This window comes from Ranitomeya variabilis, chromosome 5 (genome assembly GCF_051348905.1).
Source record: "Ranitomeya variabilis isolate aRanVar5 chromosome 5, aRanVar5.hap1, whole genome shotgun sequence".
In the NCBI taxonomy this organism is placed as follows: Eukaryota; Metazoa; Chordata; class Amphibia; order Anura; family Dendrobatidae; genus Ranitomeya; species Ranitomeya variabilis.
In genome coordinates, this window is record NC_135236.1 from 685,138,214 (window position 1) to 685,162,995 (window position 24,782).

The 24,782-nt window shown below is 57.9% G+C and overlaps 1 protein-coding gene across 9 annotated transcripts in view; it reads left to right on the forward strand.

The window, feature by feature from the left end:
- The window catches only part of C2CD5 (C2 calcium dependent domain containing 5), a 72,860-nt gene that overhangs the window by 13,693 nt on the left and 34,385 nt on the right, over positions 1 to 24,782 (forward strand). For 6 of the 9 annotated variants that reach the window (XM_077267209.1, XM_077267214.1, XM_077267208.1 and 3 more), the window contains 4 exons: positions 289 to 487; positions 3,106 to 3,257; positions 10,599 to 10,684; positions 11,214 to 11,322. In XM_077267209.1, the coding sequence (XP_077123324.1) occupies positions 289 to 487; positions 3,106 to 3,257; positions 10,599 to 10,684; positions 11,214 to 11,322 (546 nt within the window). Of the gene's footprint in view, positions 1 to 288; positions 488 to 2,035; positions 2,161 to 3,105; positions 3,258 to 6,910; positions 7,097 to 10,598; positions 10,685 to 11,213; positions 11,323 to 24,782 lie in introns of those variants that run through there. The other 3 variants (XM_077267216.1, XM_077267210.1, XM_077267215.1) reach the window with 3 other exon arrangements.

A 24,782-nucleotide genomic window follows, 5' to 3' on the forward strand; every position in this document is an offset into this window, starting at 1 on the left:
TGGGGCCCCGGCGGAGGCTGCTGATTACGTGGGGCCCCGGCGGAGGCTGCTGATTACGTGGGGCCCCGGCGGAGGCTGCTGATCACGTGGGGCCCCGGCGGAGGCTGCTGATCACGTGGGGCCCCGGCGGAGGCTGCTGATCACGTGGGGCCCCGGCGGAGGCTGCTGATCACGTGGGGCCCCGGCGGAGGCTGCTGATCACGTGGGGCCCCGGCGGAGGCTGCTGATCACGTGGGGCCCCACTGACGTCTATCTGACCTCTATATAATGAGCGACTCTCCTCACCAGGCGAGCTGCAGCGGAAGATTGGCCTCAAAGTGCTGGAGATGCGAGGCAACGCCGTGGTGGGCTACCTGCAGTGCTTCGATCTGGAGGGGGAGTCCGGTCTGGTGGTCCGCGCCATTGGAACCGCGTGCACTCTGGATAAGCTAACCAACCCAGCACCATTCCTCCCGGCCTGTCACTCACCATGTAAAGAGCTGAAGGAGTAAGTACGAGCCGTCCCCGGGGTCACAGAGTGTGTGCAGAGGGTGTGTACCATGTCCATCCGTGCAGGGCACCAGCTCCTCCGACACTGCGCTCCACAGCAGAAGAGTGAGCGCAGCTCTGGGGTATATCACAGGAGGGAACTCAGGATCAGTAATGTAATGTATGTACACAGTAACTGCACCAGCAGAATAGTGAGTGCAGCTCTGGGGTATAATACAGGATGTAACTCAGGATCACTACTATATGTACACAGTGACTGCACCAGCAGAATAGTGAGTGCAGTTCTAGGGTATAATACAGGATGTAACTCAGGATCAGTAATGTCATGTATGTACACAGTGACTGCACCAGCAGAATAGTGAGTGCAGCTCTGGGGTATAATACAGGATGTAACTCAGGATCAGTAATGTAATGTATGTACACAGTGACTGCACCAGCAGAATAGTGAGTGCAGCTCTGGGGTATAATACAGGATGTAACTCAGGATCAGTAATGTATGTACACAGTGACTGCATCAGCAGAATAGTGAGTGCAGCTCTGGGGTATAATACAGGATGTAACTCAGGATCAGTAATGTAATGTATGTACACAGTGACTGCACCAGCAGAATAGTGAGTGCAGCTCTGGGGTATAATACAGGATGTAACTCAGGATCAGTAATGTAATGTATGTACACAGTGACTGCACCAGCAGAATAGTGAGTGCAGCTCTGGGGTATAATACAGGATGTAACTCAGGATCAGTAATGTATGTAGACAGTGACTGCACCAGCAGAATAGTGAGTGCAGCTCTGGGGTATAATACAGGATGTAACTCAGGATCAGTAATGTAATGTATGTACACAGTGACTGCACCAGCAGAATAGTGAGTGCAGCTCTGGGGTATAATACAGGATGTAACTCAGGATCAGTAATGTAATGTAGGTGCACAGTGACTGCACCAGCAGAATAGTGAGTGCAGCTCTGGAGTATAATACAGGATGTAACTCAGGATCAGTAATGCAATATATGTACACAGTGACTGCACCAGCAGAATAGTGAGTGCAGCTCTGGAGTATAATACAGGATGTAACTCAGGATCAGTAATGTAATGTATATACACAGTGACTGCACCAGCAGAATAGTGAGTGCAGCTCTGGGGTATAATACAGGAGGTAACTCAGGATCAGTTATGTAATGTATGTACACAGTGACTGCACCAGCAGAATAGTGAGTGCAGCTCTGGGGTATAATACAGGGTGTAACTCAGAATCAGTAATGTGTGTACACAGTGAGTGCAGCTCTGGGGTATAATACAGGATGTAACTCAGAATCAGTAATGTATGTACATAGTGAGTGCAGCTCTGGGGTGTAGCTCCGTGCTCTGCAGTCCTCTGCTGTGGATGGTGCGGTCTGGAGGAGCTGGTGTGTCCCGGTGTGTGACGCTCTTTTCTTCATGCCTCTTGGATGGGATCTTCCATTAACCATTTCTCAGCCTGATCTTTTTAACCTGTAGAACTTGTGTCCTGTTCTCTCTTTCTCCCACGGGTTGCTGCCGCTTTTCTCAGGTCTCCACTGGTCCAGCCACCGAGCCACGGATATCGCTCAACTCACAACAGCCCTATTCACACTGCTTCCGGCTCACGACTTACTCAGAACTTCTCTGTGTCTGTCCCCACTCTCATCTACACTGGTACGAGACCTCTCTCCCTCCGCAGTGGGGAGAGGCAGGCGGGCAGGGTAGGCTGGCACTGCCATGTACTACCCCCGGACAGGTGCTCAGGTGTACGCAGAGCCCCTCCACTGACCTTCAGACCCAGCCTCGTTCACTAGGAGAAACATGTCCACCTCCAGTCACCTCAAGAGCTGCACTCACTATTCTGCTGTTACATCATGTCTTATCCTCCAGTCACCTCCAGAGCTGCACTCACTATTCTGCTGTTACATCGTGTCTTATCCTCCAGTCACCTCCAGAGCTGCACTCACTTTATACATGCCCCCTGCTGTCACACCTCACAGCGTACTCTTCATCACCGTGATGTACGGCACTAGTAGTGAATGTTGCGCGTCCCATAATGCAGTGCTGTATAGCTGGCCATCTGGCAGCTGCGCTTTGAAGTGCAGCTCTTGAGGTAACTGCAGATTTGGATGTATCTGGAGCAGAAGGCTGCTGCCTTATCTGCAATGTACGAGGATAGAAGTGACACGTCAGTGATCAGGGGTCCGCGCTGAGCCCCCGACCTTCGGCGGGATCTGCTGACCTGTCACTGGTGGGCTTCCCTGTGCCGAGGTCACGTGGTTGGTGGTCAGTGGAGGGGCACCAGGTAAGTGCCGGCAGCCGCCGGAGGGCGCAGTGTAGCGGATGCATGATAGTGGAGCCGGCAGCGAGGGGGAGGGGGCGCTGCGGCTGCAGGCGATCTGCCTTCTGCTTGCTCTCAGATCTTTTGCTTCTTTTGTCTCCTTTTCTTTGCTGATCTTTGTTGTTGGTGGCGGACGCTGGCCTGAGGAGCGGCACTGACATTGAGGCGCTGGGAGAGTCTCCCCTCAGTCATCCCATGACACCCCATTACGGGAGGCGCCCCCCAATGATTGGTTTATTTGGGGGGTTATTTAATGTATCTCCACCTTCTTCTGACAGGACCCCCTTCAGTGAAGAGCTAATCCCCAATATTCACTCATCCGGACCCTCCACCCCTCTGAAAAACCAAACCTATTCCTTTTCACCTTCCAAGTCGTACAGCCGACAGTCCTCTTCTTCAGACACAGATTTGAGTTTGACACCTAAGACCGGTAAGACGCCTCCACCCGCGACGCCGCGCTCTTCTGCTCCGCGTTTGTCCTCCTTTGGTTTGTGTTTAGTTTATCTTTATATTATTTCCTCCACTGCTGCAAGTTATCAAAAAGATGTCTGACGGGTCCTCAATATAGGAAGCGTCTCCACCGATGTGTGCAACTCCGGCCCGTGCCCCCGTCCGCCCCGTCTCCCATGATCCCTCTGCCGGTACGGCACTGTCCTCCTAAACCCCACCCCCACCCCTGGCCCCTTTCAGGGTACGGCTTTGCCCCTTTCCATGGCCCCTCTGAGTGTACAGTTCTTTCTGGTTACTGTAGTTCTCCTCACCTTTTCCATATCTGTTCCTTGTGTTTACTATTCTATTTGGCAGTTATCCTCTTCCCCATTGAGTACGGCCCTTTGTGTCCCCATTACTGATTCTTCACCCCAGTTTTCCTGTCACATTCGCTCCTGGTTGTCTCCTCTGTGATCCCATAATACTCTGCTCTTTGCTGCCTTCACCAATTGGCGATTATATACACCCCCGCACACAGTGGAGTGTACACACTGAGCCAGGAGCTGATAGAGTATGGACACAGTGACTGCTGCTCCTCGTGGGCGTGTCACCTTTGCTGCTCCTCGTGGGCGTGTCACAGTCTCTGCTCCATACAGGTCTGGGCTGTAAATCCCAGAGCTGCTGTGCCCGTGCCCCTGAGGCACCATCTGCTGCACACCTCAGCCATGGTTTTGATAACTCTCCCATCATTTCTCATTCTCCTGTGCATAGTTGTGTGCCTGCCGGCTGTATATCGGTGTTCCTCTGTACCCGGGGCAGTGGCACAGGTCTGTGCAATAGTTTTCAGCAGGTGCATAAATAAATGACTTCACACATGTGTTTGCGAGTCTTGGGGCTTCTGTACATAACCCAAAACTAAGCAAAAAATCTGCCAAATATTCCATGTAATACATGTACAAAGGACAGGTGTAAAGATGAGAAATGCATGTGTGACGTGGGCCGGACCAGCCACAGGTACAGGCCAGGAACAGAGCAGACGGGCTGCCGGCCCCGTGGCGTCTCTGCGCTCCCGGCCCCCCGTGGCGTCTCTGCGCTCCCGGCCCCCCGTGGCGTCTCTGCGCTCCCGGCCCCCCGTGGCGTCTCTGCGCTCCCGGCCCCCCGTGGCGTCTCTGCGCTCCCGGCCCCCCGTGGCGTCTCTGCGCTCCCGGCCCCCCGTGGCGTCTCTGCGCTCCCGGCCCCCCGTGGCGTCTCTGCGCTCCCGGCCCCCCCGTCGCGTCTCTGCGCTCCCGGCCCCCCCGTCGCGTCTCTGCGCTCCCGGCCCCCCGTGGCGTCTCTGCGCTCCCGGCCCCCCGTGGCGTCTCTGCGCTCCCGGCCCCCCGTGGCGTCTCTGCGCTCCCGGCCCCCCGTGGCGTCTCTGCGCTCCCGGCCCCCCGTGGCGTCTCTGCGCTCCCGGCCCCCCGTGGCGTCTCTGCGCTCCCGGCCCCCCGTGGCGTCTCTGCGCTCCCGGCCCCCCGTGGCGTCTCTGCGCTCCCGGCCCCCCCGTCGCGTCTCTGCGCTCCCGGCCCCCCCGTCGCGTCTCTGCGCTCCCGGCCCCCCCGTCGCGTCTCTGCGCTCCCGGCCCCCCCGTCGCGTCTCTGCGCTCCCTGCCCCCCGTCGCGTCTCTGCGCTCCCTGCCCCCCGTCGCGTCTCTGCGCTCCCTGCCCCCCGTCGCGTCTCTGCGCTCCCTGCCCCCCGTCGCGTCTCTGCGCTCCCTGCCCCCCGTCGCGTCTCTGCGCTCCCTGCCCCCCGTCGCGTCTCTGCGCTCCCTGCCCCCCGTCGCGTCTCTGCGCTCCCTGCCCCCCGTCGCGTCTCTGCGCTCCCTGCCCCCCGTCGCGTCTCTGCGCTCCCTGCCCCCCGTCGCGTCTCTGCGCTCCCTGCCCCCCGTCGCGTCTCTGCGCTCCCGGCCCCCCGTCGCGTCTCTGCGCTCCCGGCCCCCCGTCGCGTCTCTGCGCTCCCGGCCCCCCGTCGCGTCTCTGCGCTCCCGGCCCCCCGTCGCGTCTCTGCGCTCCCGGCCCCCCGTCGCGTCTCTGCGCTCCCTGCCCCCCGTCGCGTCTCTGCGCTCCCTGCCCCCCGTCGCGTCTCTGCGCTCCCTGCCCCCCATCGTTTCTCTGCGCTCCCCATAACAGGCAGATGGCCAGAAGTTGCATCTTCACACGCGGCCTTTTTGTACATGCGGATTACTCATTAATATCGTACTATTTGGCAGCTTCAAGTATTTTTTTCCTTTTTAAGTGCAGAATAAATACTGAAAAGTGGAAAGTTATTACAGGAAGAAGAGTTAAAAGTTTATTTGTATCAATTTGCCAAATACAAAGTGACTGAAGAAAAGAGAAGTATAAATCCCATCAGTATCTGGTGACCATGTGGGGGCGGCGGGGCGCTGTCACCAGGTGGGGGTGGCGGGGCGCTGTCACCAGGTGGGGGTGGCGGGGCGCTGTCACCAGGTGGGGGTGGCGGGGCGCTGTCACCAGGTGGGGGTGGCGGGGCGCTGTCACCAGGTGGGGGTGGCGGGGCGCCCGTCACCAGGTGGGGGCGGCGGGGGGCCGTCACCAGGTGGGGGCGGCGGGGGGCCGTCACCAGGCGGGGGCGGTGGGGGGCTGTCACCAGGCGGGGGCGGTGGGGCGCTGTCACCAGGCGGGGGCGGTGGGGCGCTGTCACCAGGCGGGGGCGGTGGGGCGCTGTCACCAGGCGGGGGCGGTGGGGCGCTGTCACCAGGCGGGGGCGGCGGGCCGCTGTCACCAGGTGGGGGTGGCGGGGCGCTGTCACCAGGTGGGGGTGGCGGGGCGTTGTCACCAGGTGGGGTGTTGTGAATTTGGTTTCTGGGCTCCCATCTTCCAAGAGCTAGTCCTTTTGTATGCTTTACTACGGTCTCTTGCCATTGAGAACCATGACAGTGGGGGTGGCGGGGCGCTGTCACCAGGTGGGGGTGGCGGGGCGCTGTCACCAGGTGGGGGTGGCGGGGCGCTGTCACCAGGTGGGGGCAGCGGGCCGTCACCAGGTGGGGGGCTGTCACCAGGTGGGGGCGGTGGGGGGCTGTCACCAGGCGGGGGCGGTGGGGGGCTGTCACCAGGTGGGGGCGGCGGGGGGCCGTCACCAGGTAGTGATGGGATTTCCGTTTCTGTTTTTGTCACGTTTTGTTTGTTGATATTCATGATCTCTGTGTGAAGCCTCAGGCTGCGCAGCATTTCCCAAACCTGCCGAACATTTTTGTACAGCATTAAATACCTGCACCCCCTGATCCTTGGTGGGGGTGCACTTATACGCCCCGAGCCTGTGTGTGTGAGAAGAGTATATCGGCTAACCCCCCTGGGTCTGTGTGTATACTGTGTGTATACTGTGTGTATACTGTGTGTGTACTGTGTGTATACTGTGTGTGTACTGTGTGTATACTGTGTGTGTACTGTGTGTGTGTACTGTGTGTATACTGTCTGTGTGTGTGTCTGTACCCCCTGGATCTGGGTGTGTATACTTATACCCCTCCTCCCCCCAGTTTCGGTGTGTGTCCCTGTACCCCCTGTCTGGGTGTGTGTGTCTGTACACATTATTTTCACTTTTTTCTTTTCTTCCTCCTTTTTGTTCCTCCATCCTCTTCATCTTCATTCTGTCCTCCTTCAGCTCTTATTCCGAAGGGTCCTCGAATTTTCATGTCCCCCAGCTCCCCTGCTCTTATCTATGAGCCCCCGAGCCTCAGCCAGTCCCGTAGTCTCCTGGCCTCCCGCGTCTCCCCAGCGCTCACCACTCCTGCCGGCCCGCGGCTGAGGAGATCCAGGTCCTTCAGTGACGAGCTGCTGCTGTCGGCTGGTAGGATCCATCGCCGCACGTCTGCTGTGCTGAGTTCTCACAAGCAGCGGTTAAAAGCATGTGCCGCTGATCACTGGGCTGCCCGCTGGTCACCGGCCCTCCGCACCCGCCGCTGATCACTGGGCTGCCTGCTGGTCACCGGCCCTCCGCACCCGCCACTGATCACTGGGCTGCCTGGTGGTCACCGGCCCTCCGCACCCACCGCTGATCACTGGGCTGCCTGGTGGTCACCGGCCCTCCGCACCCACCGCTGATCACTGGGCTGCCCGCTGGTCACCGGCCCGCCGCTGATCACTGGGCTGCCTGGTGGTCACCGGCCCTCCGCACCCGCCACTGATCACTGGGCTGCCTGGTGGTCACCGGCCCTCCGCACCCACCGCTGATCACTGGGCTGCCTGGTGGTCACCGGCCCTCCGCACCCACCGCTGATCACTGGGCTGCCCGCTGGTCACCGGCCCGCCGCTGATCACTGGGCTGCCTGGTGGTCACCGGCCCTCCGCACCCGCCACTGATCACTGGGCTGCCTGGTGGTCACCGGCCCTCCGCACCCACCGCTGATCACTGGGCTGCCTGGTGGTCACCGGCCCTCCGCACCCACCGCTGATCACTGGGCTGCCCGCTGGTCACCGGCCCTCCGCACCCGCCGCTGATCACTGGGCTGCCTGGTGGTCACCGGCCCTCCGCACCCGCCGCTGATCACCGGACTAATGTGTGTGCGTCCATCCACAGCGACACTAACATCAGCCTCCCAGGAGCCGCACCATGAAGGGACTCGCAGTGATGGCACCCTGATCTCTGTGAGATTGCTGCTTGCATGGTGTCACTCCCGGCCCCTGGGCTGTCCTGTGCTTGCCGCGGGGCCCTTGCATGCGTGGGACCCATCAGCATTTTCTTTGTTTGTGCAGCACCTCGCAGCCTGCAGCCCTTGCACGTAGCATCTGGGTATAACGCTACCTATTCTCTGATGGCGCGGTGCGCAGCACATTTCCTTCTAGTGTGTGTCCCACCACCATGCCGCCTGGAGATCATGTGACACCTACCTGCTGAGTGGCCTCCAGACTTGATGTGTGGTCAGTGCCGCCTCACCGGTATCACCCAGTCCGATAAGCGGCACCGGCTCCAGGACTCTGCTGGCACCGGCTCCAGGACTCTGCTGATACCGGCACCGGCTCCAGGACTCTGCTGATACCGGCACCGGCTCCAGGACTCTGCTGATACTGGCACCGGCTCCAGGACTCTGCTGATACCGGCACCGGCTCCAGGACTCTGCTGATACCGGCACCAGGGCTCTGCTGATACCAGCACCGGCTCCAGGGCTCTGCTGATACCGGCACCGGCTCCAGGGCTCTGCTGATACCGGCACCGGCTCCAGGGCTCTGCTGATACCGGCACCGGCTCCAGGGCTCTGCTGATACCGGCACCGGCTCCAGGACTCTGCTGATACCGGCACCGGCTCCAGGACTCTGCTGATACTGGCACCGGCTCCAGGACTCTGCTGATACTGGCACCGGCTCCAGGACTCTGCTGATACCGGCACCGGCTCCAGGACTCTGCTGATACCGGCACCAGGGCTCTGCTGATACCGGCACCGGCTCCAGGGCTCTGCTGATACCGGCTCCAGGGCTCTGCTGATACCGGCACCGGCTCCAGGGCTCTGCTGATACCGGCACCGGCTCCAGGGCTCTGCTGATACCGGCACCGGCTCCAGGACTCTGCTGATACTGGCACCGGCTCCAGGACTCTGCTGATACTGGCACCGGCTCCAGGACTCTGCTGATACCGGCACCGGCTCCAGGACTCTGCTGATACCGGCACCGGCTCCAGGACTCTGCTGATACCGGCACCAGGGCTCTGCTGATACCGGCTCCAGGGCTCTGCTGATACCGGCTCCAGGGCTCTGCTGATACCGGCACCGGCTCCAGGGCTCTGCTGATACCGGCACCGGCTCCAGGACTCTGCTGATACCGGCACCGGCTCCAGGACTCTGCTGATACCGGCACCGGCTCCAGGACTCTGCTGATACCGGCACCGGCTCCAGGACTCTGCTGATACCGGCACCGGCTCCAGGACTCTGCTGATACCGGCACCGGCTCCAGGGCTCTGCTGATACCGGCACCGGCTCCAGGACTCTGCTGATACCGGCACCGGCTCCAGGGCTCTGCTGATACCGGCACCGGCTCCAGGGCTCTGCTGATACCGGCACCGGCTCCAGGGCTCTGCTGATACCGGCACCGGCTCCAGGGCTCTGCTGATACCGGCACCGGCTCCAGGGCTCTGCTGATACCGGCACCGGCTCCAGGACTCTGCTGATACCGGCACCGGCTCCAGGACTCTGCTGATACCGGCACCGGCTCCAGGACTCTGCTGATACCGGCACCGGCTCCAGGACTCTGCTGATACCGGCACCGGCTCCAGGACTCTGCTGATACCGGCACCGGCTCCAGGACTCTGCTGATACCGGCACCGGCTCCAGGACTCTGCTGATACCGGCTCCAGGACTCTGCTGATACTGGCACCGGCTCCAGGACTCTGCTGATACCGGCACCGGCTCCAGGGCTCTGCTGATACCGGCTCCAGGGCTCTGCTGATACCGGCACCGGCTCCAGGGCTCTGCTGATACCGGCACCGGCTCCAGGACTCTGCTGATACCGGCACCGGCTCCTGGACTCTGCTGATACCGGCACCATTTCCTTATCTGATTATAGCTACTAAATTTGCAGTGCTTGGGGGTCTGCTATTAAAGGGCCGGCGTCCAGTCTGTGGCAGATCACGCATCTTCAAGGAAATTGGAATTTCTTGCCATTGTCCAGATCTCTGCTTGCTGTCAGTGAATCGTTTTGAGCTGCAAATGCTGGGCTGACTCGTCCCGTGTACACTGATGCATGGCAATGTTTCCACTCGCTGACAGCAAGCAGAGATCTTCACACTAGGGAGGAAAAATGTCTGAGACAGCGGCATAAACCTTCTCTATAGAACAGACTGGACGCCGCCTCGTCCCCCCCATAAAATGGTGTGTTGCATCGCGGAGGAAAGATGGCGTCCGGGGCGTTACGGCGGCGTCTTTAACTCTCAGGATCTGCTGGAAGTGGCAGCGCTTTCTGGTCAGAGCCTGATGTACAGACATCGTCCAGAAGGAGGGTCCACGGCCATACATCCAGCAGGGGGTGCAGTGAGCAAGGAGCTCCGTCACCTGAGAGCCAACAGCGAGGCAGCAGCAGAAGTGGCTCCGGCCGTACAGGGTCACCGCCGCAGCTGGCCGTACAGGGTCACCGCCGCAGCTGGCCGTACAGGGTCACCGCCGCTCCTCTGTCTCTTGTGTCCACCCCATGATACAATGTCTGGGGATTCTCGCCCTGAGTCCCATCTTTCCTCTAGATCCGGCTGGGAAGTGTCAATGCTTGTGTCGGGGGGCAGGACGGGCCACGCTCGCGGTTCTGATCACTTCTTACTTGCATTAGTGCCCTGTGATTCTCAGTTTTGTCTTTTTGGTGGCGCCCTCTAGGTATGGGCAGCGGAAGTGCAGGAAGAGAGGGCGGCGCCTTTAAAGCCCTCCTGAGACAGCAGACACAGTCGGCACTGGAGCAGCGGGTAAGCAGCGCGGGTGATGCATCTGTCTGCATGGGAGCTGCGTATGCTGCTGTTGTGTAGCCAGGCTCCCCTTACCCCCGAGAGTGATGGTCGCCCTGATCCCCGATGGTCGTTGGGAGGGGTCGGGGCCCATGGTCCCCCGGGAGGGGTCGGGGCCCATGGTCCCCCGGGAGGGGTCGGGGCCCATGGTCCCCCGGGAGGGGTCGGGGCCCATGGTCCCCCGGGAGGGGTCGGGGCCCATGGTCCCCCGGGAGGGGTCGGGGCCCATGGTCCCCCGGGAGGGGTCGGGGCCCATGGTCCCCCGGGAGGGGTCGGGGCCCATGGTCCCCCGGGAGGGGTCGGGGCCCATGGTCCCCCGGGAGGGGTCGGGGCCCATGGTCCCTCGGGAGGGGTCGGGGCCCATGGTCCCTCGGGAGGGGTCGGGGCCCATGGTCCCTCGGGAGGGGTCGGGCCCCATGGTCCCCCGGGAGGGGTTGCCTGCGGCCCCCCGTCGCCCCTATTAATGGTGGCCTCTTCTCTCTCCCTGCAGGAGTTCCCTTTTTTCACCCTGACCTCGTTCCCGGTGGGCTTCCTCTTCCACGTCGGCGGAGTGGTCAGCGCCCGGTCGGTGAAGCTTCTGGATCGGATCCATAACCCGGGTACGTCCGCTCTGGTCTCATGTACTTATTGCTGCTTTCTGTGACCCGGTGACGGGGGTCCTGGTGTGAGGACAGGGTGGGCTTCAGTGCCTACACATGGGGTGCAGTAGGGTCCCCTCCAACGTCTCGCTCATTGGTCAGCGCCTCCTCCCATCCCCCATAGGGATTTTCGGCTCCATCACTTGATGTCTCCTCCTATCTGACACTATGGGGGCGATTAAAGGGCCGGCGCACAATCTTCTGGACATTAAGCTCCTGCTTCCTTCCAATAGTCGGATGTTCCAGCTCCTCACCGTCTATAAGACCTTTGCTTGCAGTCAGTGAATGGATCATCCTTGCTGATGTTTTTGTCGCTCTGTATCTGCGATCCTCTGTGATCTAATTACACAGATCCCTCCTATCACAGGCTACAGGCTGACGCCTCATACCTGCACTGTTACATTGGGACAAATCCTCAGCTTGATCTCTTCACTCACAGCAGATAAATGGCAAACATTTTTTTTTAAATGAATATACCTAATTTGCCTTCATCTGGACACCGCCCCTTTAATTGAGGCCTGTTGTTTGTCAGTGGCCAGCTTTCTGTGTTCCCTTCCATCCATCCTCCTGTTTCCTGCATATTTTCAGCAGTATTGGGGTCCTATATCGCCTCCTTTATAGGGTCACTTTCCCTTTAACACCCGATGACTGTAGCAGATTCCTGAAGACTGATACATTGATACCCTGAGTGGCCTGTGTTGTCATTGGGCGGCTGCGGCCTCTGGGGGACGGGGGTGGGGGATGTCCTCCAGAGCTGCAATCACTATTCTGCTTATGAAGTTTTTTATTACAGTCCCATCCAGAGCTGCGTGCACAGTGATAACTCCGTGGTAAAGCTCCAGGGGTCCACATATGGTCCATTAGCTGCCGCCCTTCTCCTACGAACTCAACCAGGGGCATCATCAGCTGAGGGTAGTAGTCCGCCGTGATTGTCTCCACTGCATAGTAATGGCCTCCTCCTCACCAGACCCCCGAACTGTCAGGCAGCTGACTGTAAGGCAGCAGGGTCATGTAAGGTCCTACTCCCTGAGAGCTGACTGTAAGGCAGCACGGTCATGTAAGGTCCTACTCCCTGAGAGCTGACTGTAAGGCAGCAGGGTCATGTAAGGTCCTACTCCCTGAGAGCTGACTGTAAGGCAGCAGGGTCATGTAAGGTCCTACTCCCTGAGAGCTGACTGTAAGGCAGCAGGGTCATGTAAGGTCCTACTCCCTGAGAGCTGACTGTAAGGCAGCAGGGTCATGTAAGGTCCTACTCCCTGAGAGCTGACTGTAAGGCAGCAGGGTCATGTAAGGTATTACTCCCTGAGAGCTGACTGTAAGGCAGCAGGGTCATGTAAGGTCCTACTCCCTGAGAGCTGACTGTAAGGCAGCAGGGTCATGTAAGGTCCTACTCCCTGAGAGCTGACTGTAAGGCAGCAGGGTCATGTAAGGTCCTACTCCCTGAGAGCTGACTGTAAGGCAGCAGGGTCATGTAAGGTCTTACTCCCTGAGAGCTGACTGTAAGGCAGCAGGGTCATGTAAGGTCCTACTCCCTGAGAGCTGACTGTAAGGCAGCAGGGTCATGTAAGGTCTTGCTCCCTGAGAGCTGACTGTAAGGCAGCAGGGTCATGTAAGGTCCTACTCCCTGAGAGCTGACTGTAAGGCAGCAGGGTCATGTAAGGTCTTACTCCCTGAGAGCTGACTGTAAGGCAGCAGGGTTATGTAAGGTATTACTCCCTGAGAGCTGACTGTAAGGCAGCAGGGTCATGTAAGGTATTACTCCCTGAGAGCTGACTGTAAGGCAGCAGGGTCATGTAAGGTATTACTCCCTGAGAGCTGACTGTAAGGCAGCAGGGTCATGTAAGGTCCTACTCCCTGAGAGCTGACTGTAAGGCAGCAGGGTCATGTAAGGTCTTACTCCCTGAGAGCTGACTGTAAGGCAGCAGGGTCATGTAAGGTATTACTCCCTGAGAGCTGACTGTAAGGCAGCAGGGTCATGTAAGGTCCTACTCCCTGAGAGCTGACTGTAAGGCAGCAGGGTCATGTAAGGTCCTACTCCCTGAGAGCTGACTGTAAGGCAGCAGGGTCATGTAAGGTCTTACTCCCTGAGAGCTGACTGTAAGGCAGCAGGGTCATGTAAGGTCCTACTCCCTGAGAGCTGACTGTAAGGCAGCAGGGTAATGTAAGGTCCTACTCCCTGAGAGCTGACTGTAAGGCAGCAGGGTCATGTAAGGTCTTACTCCCTGAGAGCTGACTGTAAGGCAGCAGGGTCATGTAAGGTATTACTCCCTGAGAGCTGACTTTAAGGCAGCAGGGTCATGTAAGGTCCTACTCCCTGAGAGCTGACTGTAAGGTCCTGTTCCCTGAGAGCTGACTGTAAGGCAGCAGGGTCATGTAAGGTCCTACTCCCTGAGAGCTGACTAAGGCACCAGGGTCATGTAAGGTCCTACTCCCTGAGAGCTGACTGTAAGGCAGCAGGGTCATGTAAGGTCCTACTCCCTGAGAGCTGACTGTAAGGCAGCAGCAGGGTCATGTAAGGTCCTGTTCCCTGAGAGCTGACTGTAAGGTCCTACTCCCTGAGAGCTGACTGTAAGGCAGCAGGGTCATGTAAGGTCCTGTTTCCTGAGAGCTGACTGTAGGGCAGCAGGGTCATGTAAGGTCCTACTCCCTGAGAGCTGACTGTAAGGCAGCAGGGTCATGTAAGGTCTTACTCCCTGAGAGCTGACTGTAAGGCAGCAGGGTCATGTAAGGTATTACTCCCTGAGAGCTGACTGTAAGGCAGCAGGGTAATGTAAGGTCCTACTCCCTGAGAGCTGACTGTAAGGCAGCAGGGTCATGTAAGGTATTACTCCCTGAGAGCTGACTGTAAGGCAGCAGGGTAATGTAAGGTCCTACTCCCTGAGAGCTGACTGTAAGGCAGCAGGGTAATGTAAGGTCCTACTCCCTGAGAGCTGACTGTAAGGCAGCAGGGTCATGTAAGGTCTTACTCCCTGAGAGCTGACTGTAAGGCAGCAGGGTCATGTAAGGTCCTACTCCCTGAGAGCTGACTGTAAGGCAGCAGGGTAATGTAAGGTCCTACTCCCTGAGAGCTGACTGTAAGGCAGCAGGGTCATGTAAGGTCTTACTCCCTGAGAGCTGACTGTAAGGCAGCAGGGTCATGTAAGGTATTACTCCCTGAGAGCTGACTTTAAGGCAGCAGGGTCATGTAAGGTCCTACTCCCTGAGAGCTGACTGTAAGGTCCTGTTCCCTGAGAGCTGACTGTAAGGCAGCAGGGTCATGTAAGGTCCTACTCCCTGAGAGCTGACTAAGGCACCAGGGTCATGTAAGGTCCTACTCCCTGAGAGCTGACTGTAAGGCAGCAGGGTCATGTAAGGTCCTACTCCCTGAGAGCTGACTGTAAGGCAGCAGCAGGGTCATGTAAGGTCCTGTTCCCTGAGAGCTGACTGTAAGGTCCTGCTCCCTGAGAGCTGACTGTAAGGCAGCAGGGTCATGTAAGGTCCTACTCCCTGAGAGCTGACTGTAAGGCAGCAGGGTCATGTAAGGTATTACTCCCTGAGAGCTGACTGTAAGGTCCTACTCCCTGAGAGCTGACTGTAAGGCAGCAGGGTCATGTAAGGTCTTACTCCCTGAGAGCTGACTGTAAGGCAGCAGGGTCATGTAAGGTATTACTCCCTGAGAGCTGACTGTAAGGCAGCAGGGTCATGTAAGGTCCTACTCCCTGAGAGCTGACCGTAAGGCAGCAGGGTAATGTAAGGTCCTACTCCCTGAGAGCTGACTGTAAGGCAGCAGGGTCATGTAAGGTCTTACTCCCTGAGAGCTGACTGTAAGGCAGCAGGGTCATGTAAGGTATTACTCCCTGAGAGCTGACTGTAAGGCAGCAGGGTCATGTAAGGTCCTACTCCCTGAGAGCTGACTGTAAGGTCCTGTTCCCTGAGAGCTGACTGTAAGGCAGCAGGGTCATGTAAGGTCCTACTCCCTGAGAGCTGACTAAGGCACCAGGGTCATGTAAGGTCCTACTCCCTGAGAGCTGACTGTAAGGCAGCAGGGTCATGTAAGGTCCTACTCCCTGAGAGCTGACTGTAAGGCAGCAGCAGGGTCATGTAAGGTCCTACTCCCTGAGAGCTGACTGTAAGGCAGCAGGGTCATGTAAGGTCCTGTTCCCTGAGAGCTGACTGTAAGGTCCTACTCCCTGAGAGCTGACTGTAAGGCAGCAGGGTCATGTAAGGTCCTACTCCCTGAGAGCTGACTGTAAGGCAGCAGGGTCATGTAAGGTCCTGTTCCCTGAGAGCTGACTGTAAGGTCCTACTCCCTGAGAGCTGACTGTAAGGCAGCAGGATCATGTAAGGTCCTGTTTCCTGAGAGCTGACTGTAGGGCACCAGGGTCGTGTAAGGTCCTACTCCCTGAGAGCTGACTGTAAGGCACCAGGGTCATGTAAGGTCCTGCTCCCTGAGAGCTGACTGTAAGGCACCAGGATCACGTAAGGTCCTACTCCCTGAGAGCTGACTGTAAGGCACCTGGGTCATGTAAGGTCCTTCTCCCTGAGAGCTGACTGTAAGGCTGCAGGGTCATGTAAGGTCCTACTCCCTGAGAGCTGACTGTAAGGCAGCAGGGTCATGTAAGGTCCTACTCCCTGAGAGCTGACTGTAAGGCAGCAGGATCACGTAAGGTCCTACTCCCTGAGAGCTGACTGTAAGGCACCTGGGTCATGTAAGGTCCTTCTCCCTGAGAGCTGACTGTAAGGCAGCAGGGTCATGTAAGGTCCTACTCCCTGAGAGCTGACTGTAAGGCAGCAGGGTCATGTAAGGTCCTGCTCCCGGAGAGCTGACTGTAAGGCAGCAAGATGTTGCATGCAGCTCTGGATGTGAGTGGAGTAGGGGAGGTGGAGCTTCTAGTTACTGCATTACATTTTTTCCGCTGTCCCCCGTCCCCCTTTTGTCCTTTCTGAGATGTCTGTGGCGGCAGCCTTTGTGGTGACTGGCGTCGATGCCTCTCTTGCAGCTTGTGTGGTGACTGGTGTCGATGCCTCTCTTGCGGGTTGTGTGGTGACTGGTGTCGATGCCTCTCTTGCAGCTTGTGTGGTGACTTGTCGATGCCTCTCTTGCAGCTTGTGTGGTGACTGGTGTTGATGCCTCTCTTGCGGGTTGTGTGGTGACTGGTGTCGATGCCTCTCTTGCGGCCTGTGTGGTGACTCGTGTCGATGCCTCTCTTGCAGCTTGTGTGGTGACTTGTGTCGATGCCTCTCTTGCAGCTTGTGTGGTGACTTGTGTCGATGCCTCTCTTGCAGCTTGTGTGGTGACTTGTGTCGATGCCTCTCTTGCAGCTTGTGTGGTGACTTGTGTCGATGCCTCTCTTGCAGCTTGTGTGGTGACTGGTGTTGATACCTCTCTTGCAGCTTGTGTGGTGACTTGTGTCGATGCCTCTCTTGCAGCTTGTGTGGTGACTGGTGTTGATGCCTCTCTTGCAGCTTGTGTGGTGACTGCTGTCTGCCTCTCTTGCGCTTGTGTGGTGACTGGTGTCGATGCCTCTCTTGCGGCTTGTGTGGTGACTGGTGTCGATGCCTCTCTTGCGGCTTGTGTGGTGACTGGTGTCGATGCCTCTCTTGCGGCTTGTGTGGTGACTGGTGTCGATGCCTCTCTTGCGGCTTGTGTGGTGACTGGTGTCGATGCCTCTCTTGCGGCTTGTGTGGTGACTGGTGTCGATGCCTCTCTTGCGGCTTGTGTGGTGACTGGTGTCGATGCCTCTCTTGCGGCTTGTGTGGTGACTGGTGTCGATGCCTCTCTTGCGGCTTGTGTGGTGACTGGTGTCGATGCCTCTCTTGCGGCTTGTGTGGTGACTGGTGTCGATGCCTCTCTTGCGGCTTGTGTGGTGACTGCTGTCGATGCCTCTCTTGCGGCTTGTGTGGTGACTGGTGTCGATGCCTCTCTTGCGGCTTGTGTGGTGACTGGTGTCGATGCCTCTCTTGCGGCTTGTGTGGTGACTTGTGTCGATGCCTCTCTAACACCTGATTTGCTGTTTTGAACTCAGCCTTTGTCGGGATTATGGGTAACACCAGATCTTACAAACTGCTAGACTGGAGTAGTTGCAGCGCAGGTACAGCCCCCGTCAGACGCTCATCGGACCCTCAGTGACCCCATACACGCCAGCAAAAATTATGGCTGCTCAGTGAAAACCAAGCTCCTCCCGAATGTGGGGTGGGGTCTGGGGGAGGGGTCCTCGTCCAATCACAAATCTGCAGAATAAGATCTTGGCAATCGGTCACTGGAGTCCTGCATCATGGGGAGGGGTCCTCCGTGTCTTATGGGGAGGGGTCCTTGGTGTCATCTGGGGAGGGGTCCTTGGTGTCATCTGGGGAGGGGTCCTTGGTGTCTTATGGGGAGGGGTCCTTGGTGTCTTATGGGGAGGGGTCCTTGGTGTCTTATGGGGAGGGGTCCTTGGTGTCTTATGGGGAGGGGTCCTTGGTGTCATCTGGGGAGGGGTCCTTGGTGTCTTATGGGGAGGGGTCCTTGGTGTCTTATGGGGAGGGGTCCTTGGTGTCATGTGGGGAGGGGTCCTTGGTGTCATGTGGGGAGGGGTCCTTGGTGTCATGTGGGGAGGGGTCCTTGGTGTCATGTGGGGAGGGGTCCTTCGTGTCTTATGGGGAGGGGTCCTTCGTGTCATGTGGGGAGGGGTCCTTCGTGTCATGTGGGGAGGGGTCCTTCGTGTCTTCTGGGGAGGGGTCCTTCGTGTCTTCTGGGGAGGGGTCCTTCGTGTCATGTGGGGAGGGGTCCTTCGTGTCATGTGGGGAGGGGTCCTCCGTGTCATGTGGGGAGGGGTCCTTCGTGTCATGTGGGGAGGGGTCCTTCGTGTCATGTGGGGAGGGGTCCTTCGTGTCTTATGAGGAGGGGTCCTCCGTGTCATGTGGGGAGGGGTCCTTCATGCCATTATATGGGATCCACATTTAGGACCTTATTCTGACCTTGAGCCACACACAAAACATTGTTTCCAAAATACTAAGTGCACTGAAGAAGGTCAATGTCACTGACCGAAACGTTTGTTGTACAAGTGGCTGCCAATAACATTTTCATATCATTGAAAGTTGAGTGCCAGAGTTTACTTCATATAGCTTCGTGTCATGTGGGGAGGGGTCCTTCGTGTCATGTGGGGGGGGGGTCCTCCGTGTCTTATGGGGAGGGGTCCTTCGTGTCATGTGGGGGGGGTGTCCTCCGTGTCTTATGGGGAGGGGTCCTTCGTGTCATGTGGGGAGGGGTCCTTCGTGTCATGTGGGGGGGGGGTCCTCCGTGTCTTATGGGGAGGGGTCCTTCGTGTCATGTGGGGAGGGGTCCTTCGTGTCATGTGGGGAGGGGTCCTTCGTGTCATGTGGGGAGGGGTCCTTCGTGTCACGTGGGGAGGGGTCCTTCGTGTCATGTGGGGAGGGGTCCTTCGTGTCATGTGGGGGGGGGTCCTCCGTGTCTTATGGGGAGGGGTCCTTCGTGTCATGTGGGGAGGGGTCCTTCGTGTCATGTGGGGAGGGGTCCTTCGTGTCATGTGTGGGGGGGGGTCCTCCGTGTCATGTGGGGAGGGGTCCTTCGTGTCATGTGGGGAGGGGTCCTTCGTGTCATGTGGGGAGGGGTCCTTCGTGTCATGTGGGGAGGGGTCCTTCGTGTCATGTGGGGAGGGGTCCTTCGTGTCATGTGGGGAGGGGTCCTTCGTGTCATGTGGGGAGGGGTCCTCCGTGTCTTATGGGGAGGGGTCCTTCGTGTCATGTGGGGAGGGGTCCTTCGTGTCATGTGGGGAGGGGTCCTTCGTGTCATGTGGGGAGGGGTCCTTCGTGTCATGTGGGGAGGGGTCCTTCGTGTCATGTGGGGGGGGGGGTCCTCCGTGTCATGTGGGGAGGGTTCCTCCGTGTCATGTGGGGAGGGGTCCTTCGTGTCATGTGGGGAGGGGTCCTTCGTGTCATGTGGGGAGGGGTCCTTCGTGTCATGTGGGGAGGGGTCCTTCGTGTCATGTGGGGGGGGGGTCCTCCGTGTCATGTGGGGAGGGGTCCTCCGTGTCATGTGGGGAGGGGTCCTCCGTGTCATGTGGGGAGGGGTCCTTCGTGTCTTGTGGGGGGGGGGTCCTCCGTGTCTTATGGGGAGGGGTCCTCCGTGTCATGTGGGGAGGGGTCCTTCGTGTCATGTGGGGAGGGTCCTTCGTGTCATGTGGGGAGGGGTCCTCCGTGTCATGTGGGGATGGGTCCTCCGTGTCATGTGGGGAGGGGTACTCCGTGTCATGTGGGGAGGGGTCCTTCGTGTCATGTGGGGGGGGGGGTCCTCCGTGTCTTATGGGGAGGGGTCCTCCGTGTCATGTGGGGATGGGTCCTCCGTGTCATGTGGGGAGGGGTCCTCCGTGTCATGTGGGGAGGGGTCCTTCGTGTCATGTGGGGGGGGGGTCCTCCGTGTCATGTGGGGATGGGTCCTCCGTGTCATGTGGGGAGGGGTCCTCCGTGTCATGTGGGGAGGGGTCCTTCGTGTCATGTGGGGGGGGGGTCCTCCGTGTCATGTGGGGATGGGTCCTCCGTGTCATGTGGGGATGGGTCCTCCGTGTCATGTGGGGAGGGGTCCTTCGTGTCATGTGGGGAGGGGTCCTCCGTGTCATGTGGGGATGGGTCCTCCGTGTCATGTGGGGAGGGGTCCTCCGTGTCATGTGGGGAGGGGTCCTCCGTGTCATGTGGGGAGGGGTCCTTCGTGTCATGTGGGGAGGGGTCCTTCGTGTCATGTGGGGAGGGGTCCTTCGTGTCATGTGGGGAGGGGTCCTTCGTGTCATGTGGGGAGGGGTCCTTCGTGTCATGTGGGGAGGGGTCCTTCGTGTCTTCTGGGGAGGGGTCCTGCTGCGTCATGTGGGGAGGGGTCCTCCGTGTCATGTGGATAGGGGTCCTTCGTGTCATGTGGGGAGGGGTCCTCCGTGTCATGTGGGGAGGGGTCCTCCGTGTCATGTGGGGAGGGGTCCTCCGTGTCATGTGGGGAGGGGTCCTTCGTGTCGTGTGGGGAGGGGTCCTTCGTGTCATGTGGGGAGGGGTCCTCCGTGTCATGTGGGGAGGGGTCCTCCGTGTCATGTGGGGAGGGGTCCTTAGTGTCATGTGGGGAGGGGTCCTTCATGTCATGTGGGGACAGGCCGCAGCGTTTGAGGCTCCTCCGTCTCTTCATGATAAGAACATTTCCCCTTTATCGATCTTGTATTAATAACTTGACCAATGTGCGGACCCCCACCATGGGAGGCAGCAGGGAGTCCGGGTGTGTGATCAGGGAATGACCGCTCCAAATGTTGCCACCTAGGCTGGTGGCGAGCGGAGGACGGCCCTCTAGATAACGATGTGGCTCCTTGGGGGCCGTCCCTTATTTAGACCCAATTAGCCCCTTTCTGACATCGGGTGTAATAGTACGCCGATGTCGGACTCCCCCTATTTGGTGCAGGCTCCAGCGCTGAGCCCGCACCTCTCCAGGCACATGTCAGCTGATACATACAGCTGACATGTGCCCGCAACAGCCACAGGTGGAACCGTGATCCTCCCGCTGCTGTTAACTAGTTAAATGCCAATGTTAATATCTGACAGCGGCATTTAACTCGCACTTCCGGCAAGCGCATTGGAAATCCCGCCCATTGGTGAGCCCGTCAAATGATCGCAGGTCACCGATGGGTTGGCATGACAACTAGAGGTCTCCAGCAGATCTCTATGGTGGTCATAGCCGGATTGCTGTGAGCGCCGCCCGGTGGTCGGAGATCATAGCAAGTCAGCAGTTCTGCTACATACAGGCCTGTATGTAGCAGAGCCGATCGCGCTATGGCAGCTTGTAGCCTCCCATGGAGTCTATTGAAGCATGGCAAAAGTATAAAAAAATATATATATATAAATGTTTAAATCACCCCATTCAAAATAATACAATAAAACAATCCGGCCTACACATATTTGGTATTGCCCGTTCAGAATCGCCCGATCTATCAATAATAAAAAAGGATTAACCTGATCGCTAAACGGCATAGCGAGAAAAAAAGTCAAAACCCCAGAATTTTGTTTTTTTGGTTTGCGCGATATTGCATTAATATCGTATCTGCGCCAACATGGTATCATCAATAACGTCAGCGCGGCACAGAGGACAAGCCGACCCCAGATCCCGAGACATGGAGACGCTGCCGGTATCGGAAAATGGCGCAATTTCTTTTTGGAATTCTTTTCACCCCTTAGATAAAAGGGAACCTGGACATGTTTGGTGTCTGTGAACTCGTCCTGACCTGGAGAATCACAATCTATTGATCAGTAAGGCTCAGCAATAATGAAGTGGGCACAATAGAGGTGCAGTATACCGGCCCTGGGGGGCTACAACAAACAGGTGCTCCCTGTATAGAAATAGCTGGCAGCCCCCCATTATGGCGGCAGCACAGGAATGTACTCTTAGGTCCATGTAATGGAAACATCCAGACTCTTCCCAGTCTTACCTGTTCACAATGCCAAAGTTATTCAACTCTGAAGAGCTCAAATCTCTGTGTACCTGGTCCATAGAGGGTCCCGGACAATCTGCTCTATGTGGGGGATTAACCAAGAAGAAGGCCATAGATCCATCCGGATCAGTGCACAGAGGCCGTAGATCCATCCGGATCAGTGCACAGAGGCCGTAGATCCATCCGGATCAGTGCACAGAGGCCGTAGATCCATCCGGATCAGTGCACAGAGGCCGTACATCCATCCGGATCAGTGCACAGAGGCCGTAGATCCATCCGGATCAGTGCACAGAGGCCATACATCCATCCGGATCAGTGCACGGAGGCCATACATCCATCCGGATCAGTGCACGGAGGCCGTAGATCCTTCCGGATCAGTGCACAGAGGCCGTAGATCCATCCGGATCAGTGCATGGAGGCCGTAGATCCATCCGGATCAGTGCACGGAGGCCGTAGATCCATCCGGATCAGTGCACAGAGGCCGTAGATCCATCCGGATCAGTGCACGGAGGCCGTAGATCCATCCGGATCAGTGCACGGAGGCCGTAGATCCATCCGGATCAGTGCACGGAGGCCGTAGATCCATCCGGATCAGTGCACGGAGGCCGTAGATCCATCCGGATCAGTGCACGGAGGCCGTAGATCCATCCGGCGGATCAGTGCACGGAGGCCGTAGATCCATCCGGCGGATCAGTGCACGGAGGCCGTAGATCCATCCGGCGGATCAGTGCACGGAGGCCGTAGATCCATCCGGCGGATCAGTGCACGGAGGCCGTAGATCCATCCGGCGGATCAGTGCACGGAGGCCGTAGATCCATCCGGCGGATCAGTGCACGGAGGCCGTAGATCCATCCGGCGGATCAGTGCACGGAGGCCGTAGATCCATCCGGCGGATCAGTGCACGGAGGCCGTAGATCCATCCGGCGGATCAGTGCACGGAGGCCGTAGATCCATCCGGCGGATCAGTGCACGGAGGCCGTAGATCCATCCGGCGGATCAGTGCACGGAGGCCGTAGATCCATCCGGCGGATCAGTGCACGGAGGCCGTAGATCCATCCGGCGGATCAGTGCACGGAGGCCGTAGATCCATCCGGATCAGAGCACGGAGGCCGTAGATCCATCCGGATCACCTAATGCTGCACTAACACATGGTCTGGATGGTTGAATATATAGACTTATCTGCTAGTTTCAGATCCTCTCGTCCCGACGCGTTTCTCCCCCTGTAAAATCCCGGGACCTCAGTGGGTCCATGATCCGGTGCAGGGAGTTGGATGGATCCTGTCGGGTGATCTGTGCTGAGGGTGACCGGTCTCGGCAGCTGTTCATACAAGGATACCCCTTAGACCCCAGTCCAGAGCCTCTCACCTAGCCAGATCAGTTCTCATGCTTCGCACTGACGAGGGCCAACAGCCCGAAACACCGAGTCTGCGGATTGAGATACTGATTTGGCTTTTATCCTAAGTCATATTGCACGACTCGTTACAGGGTTGATTGTGACTTGTAGGATCGCTGCTTCCAACAGGTGGCGCTATAGAGTAAAGTCCTCTTTTTCTCAGAAGAGGCAATTTGCACATACAAGGACTGTAATCCGTTCCCCCCGCTATGTGTCCGGCCGCGGAGATTCCCTTGGATTCCTGCGATGCGACTTCTTCCGTGGTACCGGGCAGCAAAAGCCCCGGGACGGAGCCGCAACCAACACGTGCGGCAACCAACACGTGCGGCCACCAGGGGGAGACATAGAGAGGGGCACATAACATACACTGCAGCCTGTACACGGGGGGCGCGGACCCCAACCACAGGAGCCCACAGTCTACAGGAACGAGGGGGCACGAGCTGCTCTGTGTGCTCCGACCGGGAAATGGGGGGCTTCTCCTAACACAGCCAGAGCCGATCACCAGCCGTAGTGCTCCCAGGGCCGAGGGGCCCACCCGAGGGATCCTCCTGTCAGGTGACCATAACAGACCATCACTATACAGCAAACCCACTGACACCACTATACAGCACATCATCTCCTCCAGTCACCCCCAGAGCTGCACTCACTATTCTGCTGTTACATCATGTATTATCCTCCAGTCACCTCCAGAGCTGCAGTCACTATTCTGCTGTTACATCGTGTCTTATCCTCCAGTCACCTCCAGAGCTGCACTCACTATTCTGCTGTTACATCGTGTCTTATCCTCCAGTCACCTCCAGAGCTGCACTCACTATTCTGCTGTTACATCGTGTCTTATCCTCCAGTCACCTCCAGAGCTGCACTCACTATTCTGCTGTTACATCGTGTCTTATCCTCCAGTCACCTCCAGAGCTGCACTCACTATTCTGCTGTTACATCGTGTCTTATCCTCCAGTCACCTCCAGAGCTGCACTCACTATTCTGCTGTTACATCATGTCTTATCCTCCAGTCACCTCCAGAGCTGCACTCACTATTCTGCTGTTACATCGTGTCTTATCCTCCAGTCACCTCCAGAGCTGCACTCACTATTCTGCTGTTACATCGTGTCTTATCCTCCAGTCACCTCCAGAGCTGCACTCACTATTCTGCTGTTACATCATGTCTTATCGTCCAGTCACCTCCAGAGCTGCACTCACTATTCTGCTCTTACATTATCCTCCAGTCACCTCCAGAGCTGCACTCACTATTCTGCTCTTACATTATCCTCCAGTCACCTCCAGAGCTGCGGTCACGGTACTGCTTGCTCTGGGACCGCCCTTAGCCATGTGTGGTATCGGTGTTCTGCCTCTCAGCGGTGGGCCGCTCTATTGCATTCAGGGGGCCTCGCTGTAGACATGTTGTGATCCTCCCCAATGTCTGGAGCCCGGAGCTGTAATCCTGGCAGCAGCACAGAGGATGTCAGCGGGCGCAGTCAGGGCTGTTTGTGTGTCGTGTGTCACTGAGCTGCCATAGTTTCTGTGTGTGACGTATCGAGCATGCTGCAACCCCCCACCTCTGGCTGCTGACATGCTGAGCCCCCCTTAGTCTGCTGAGC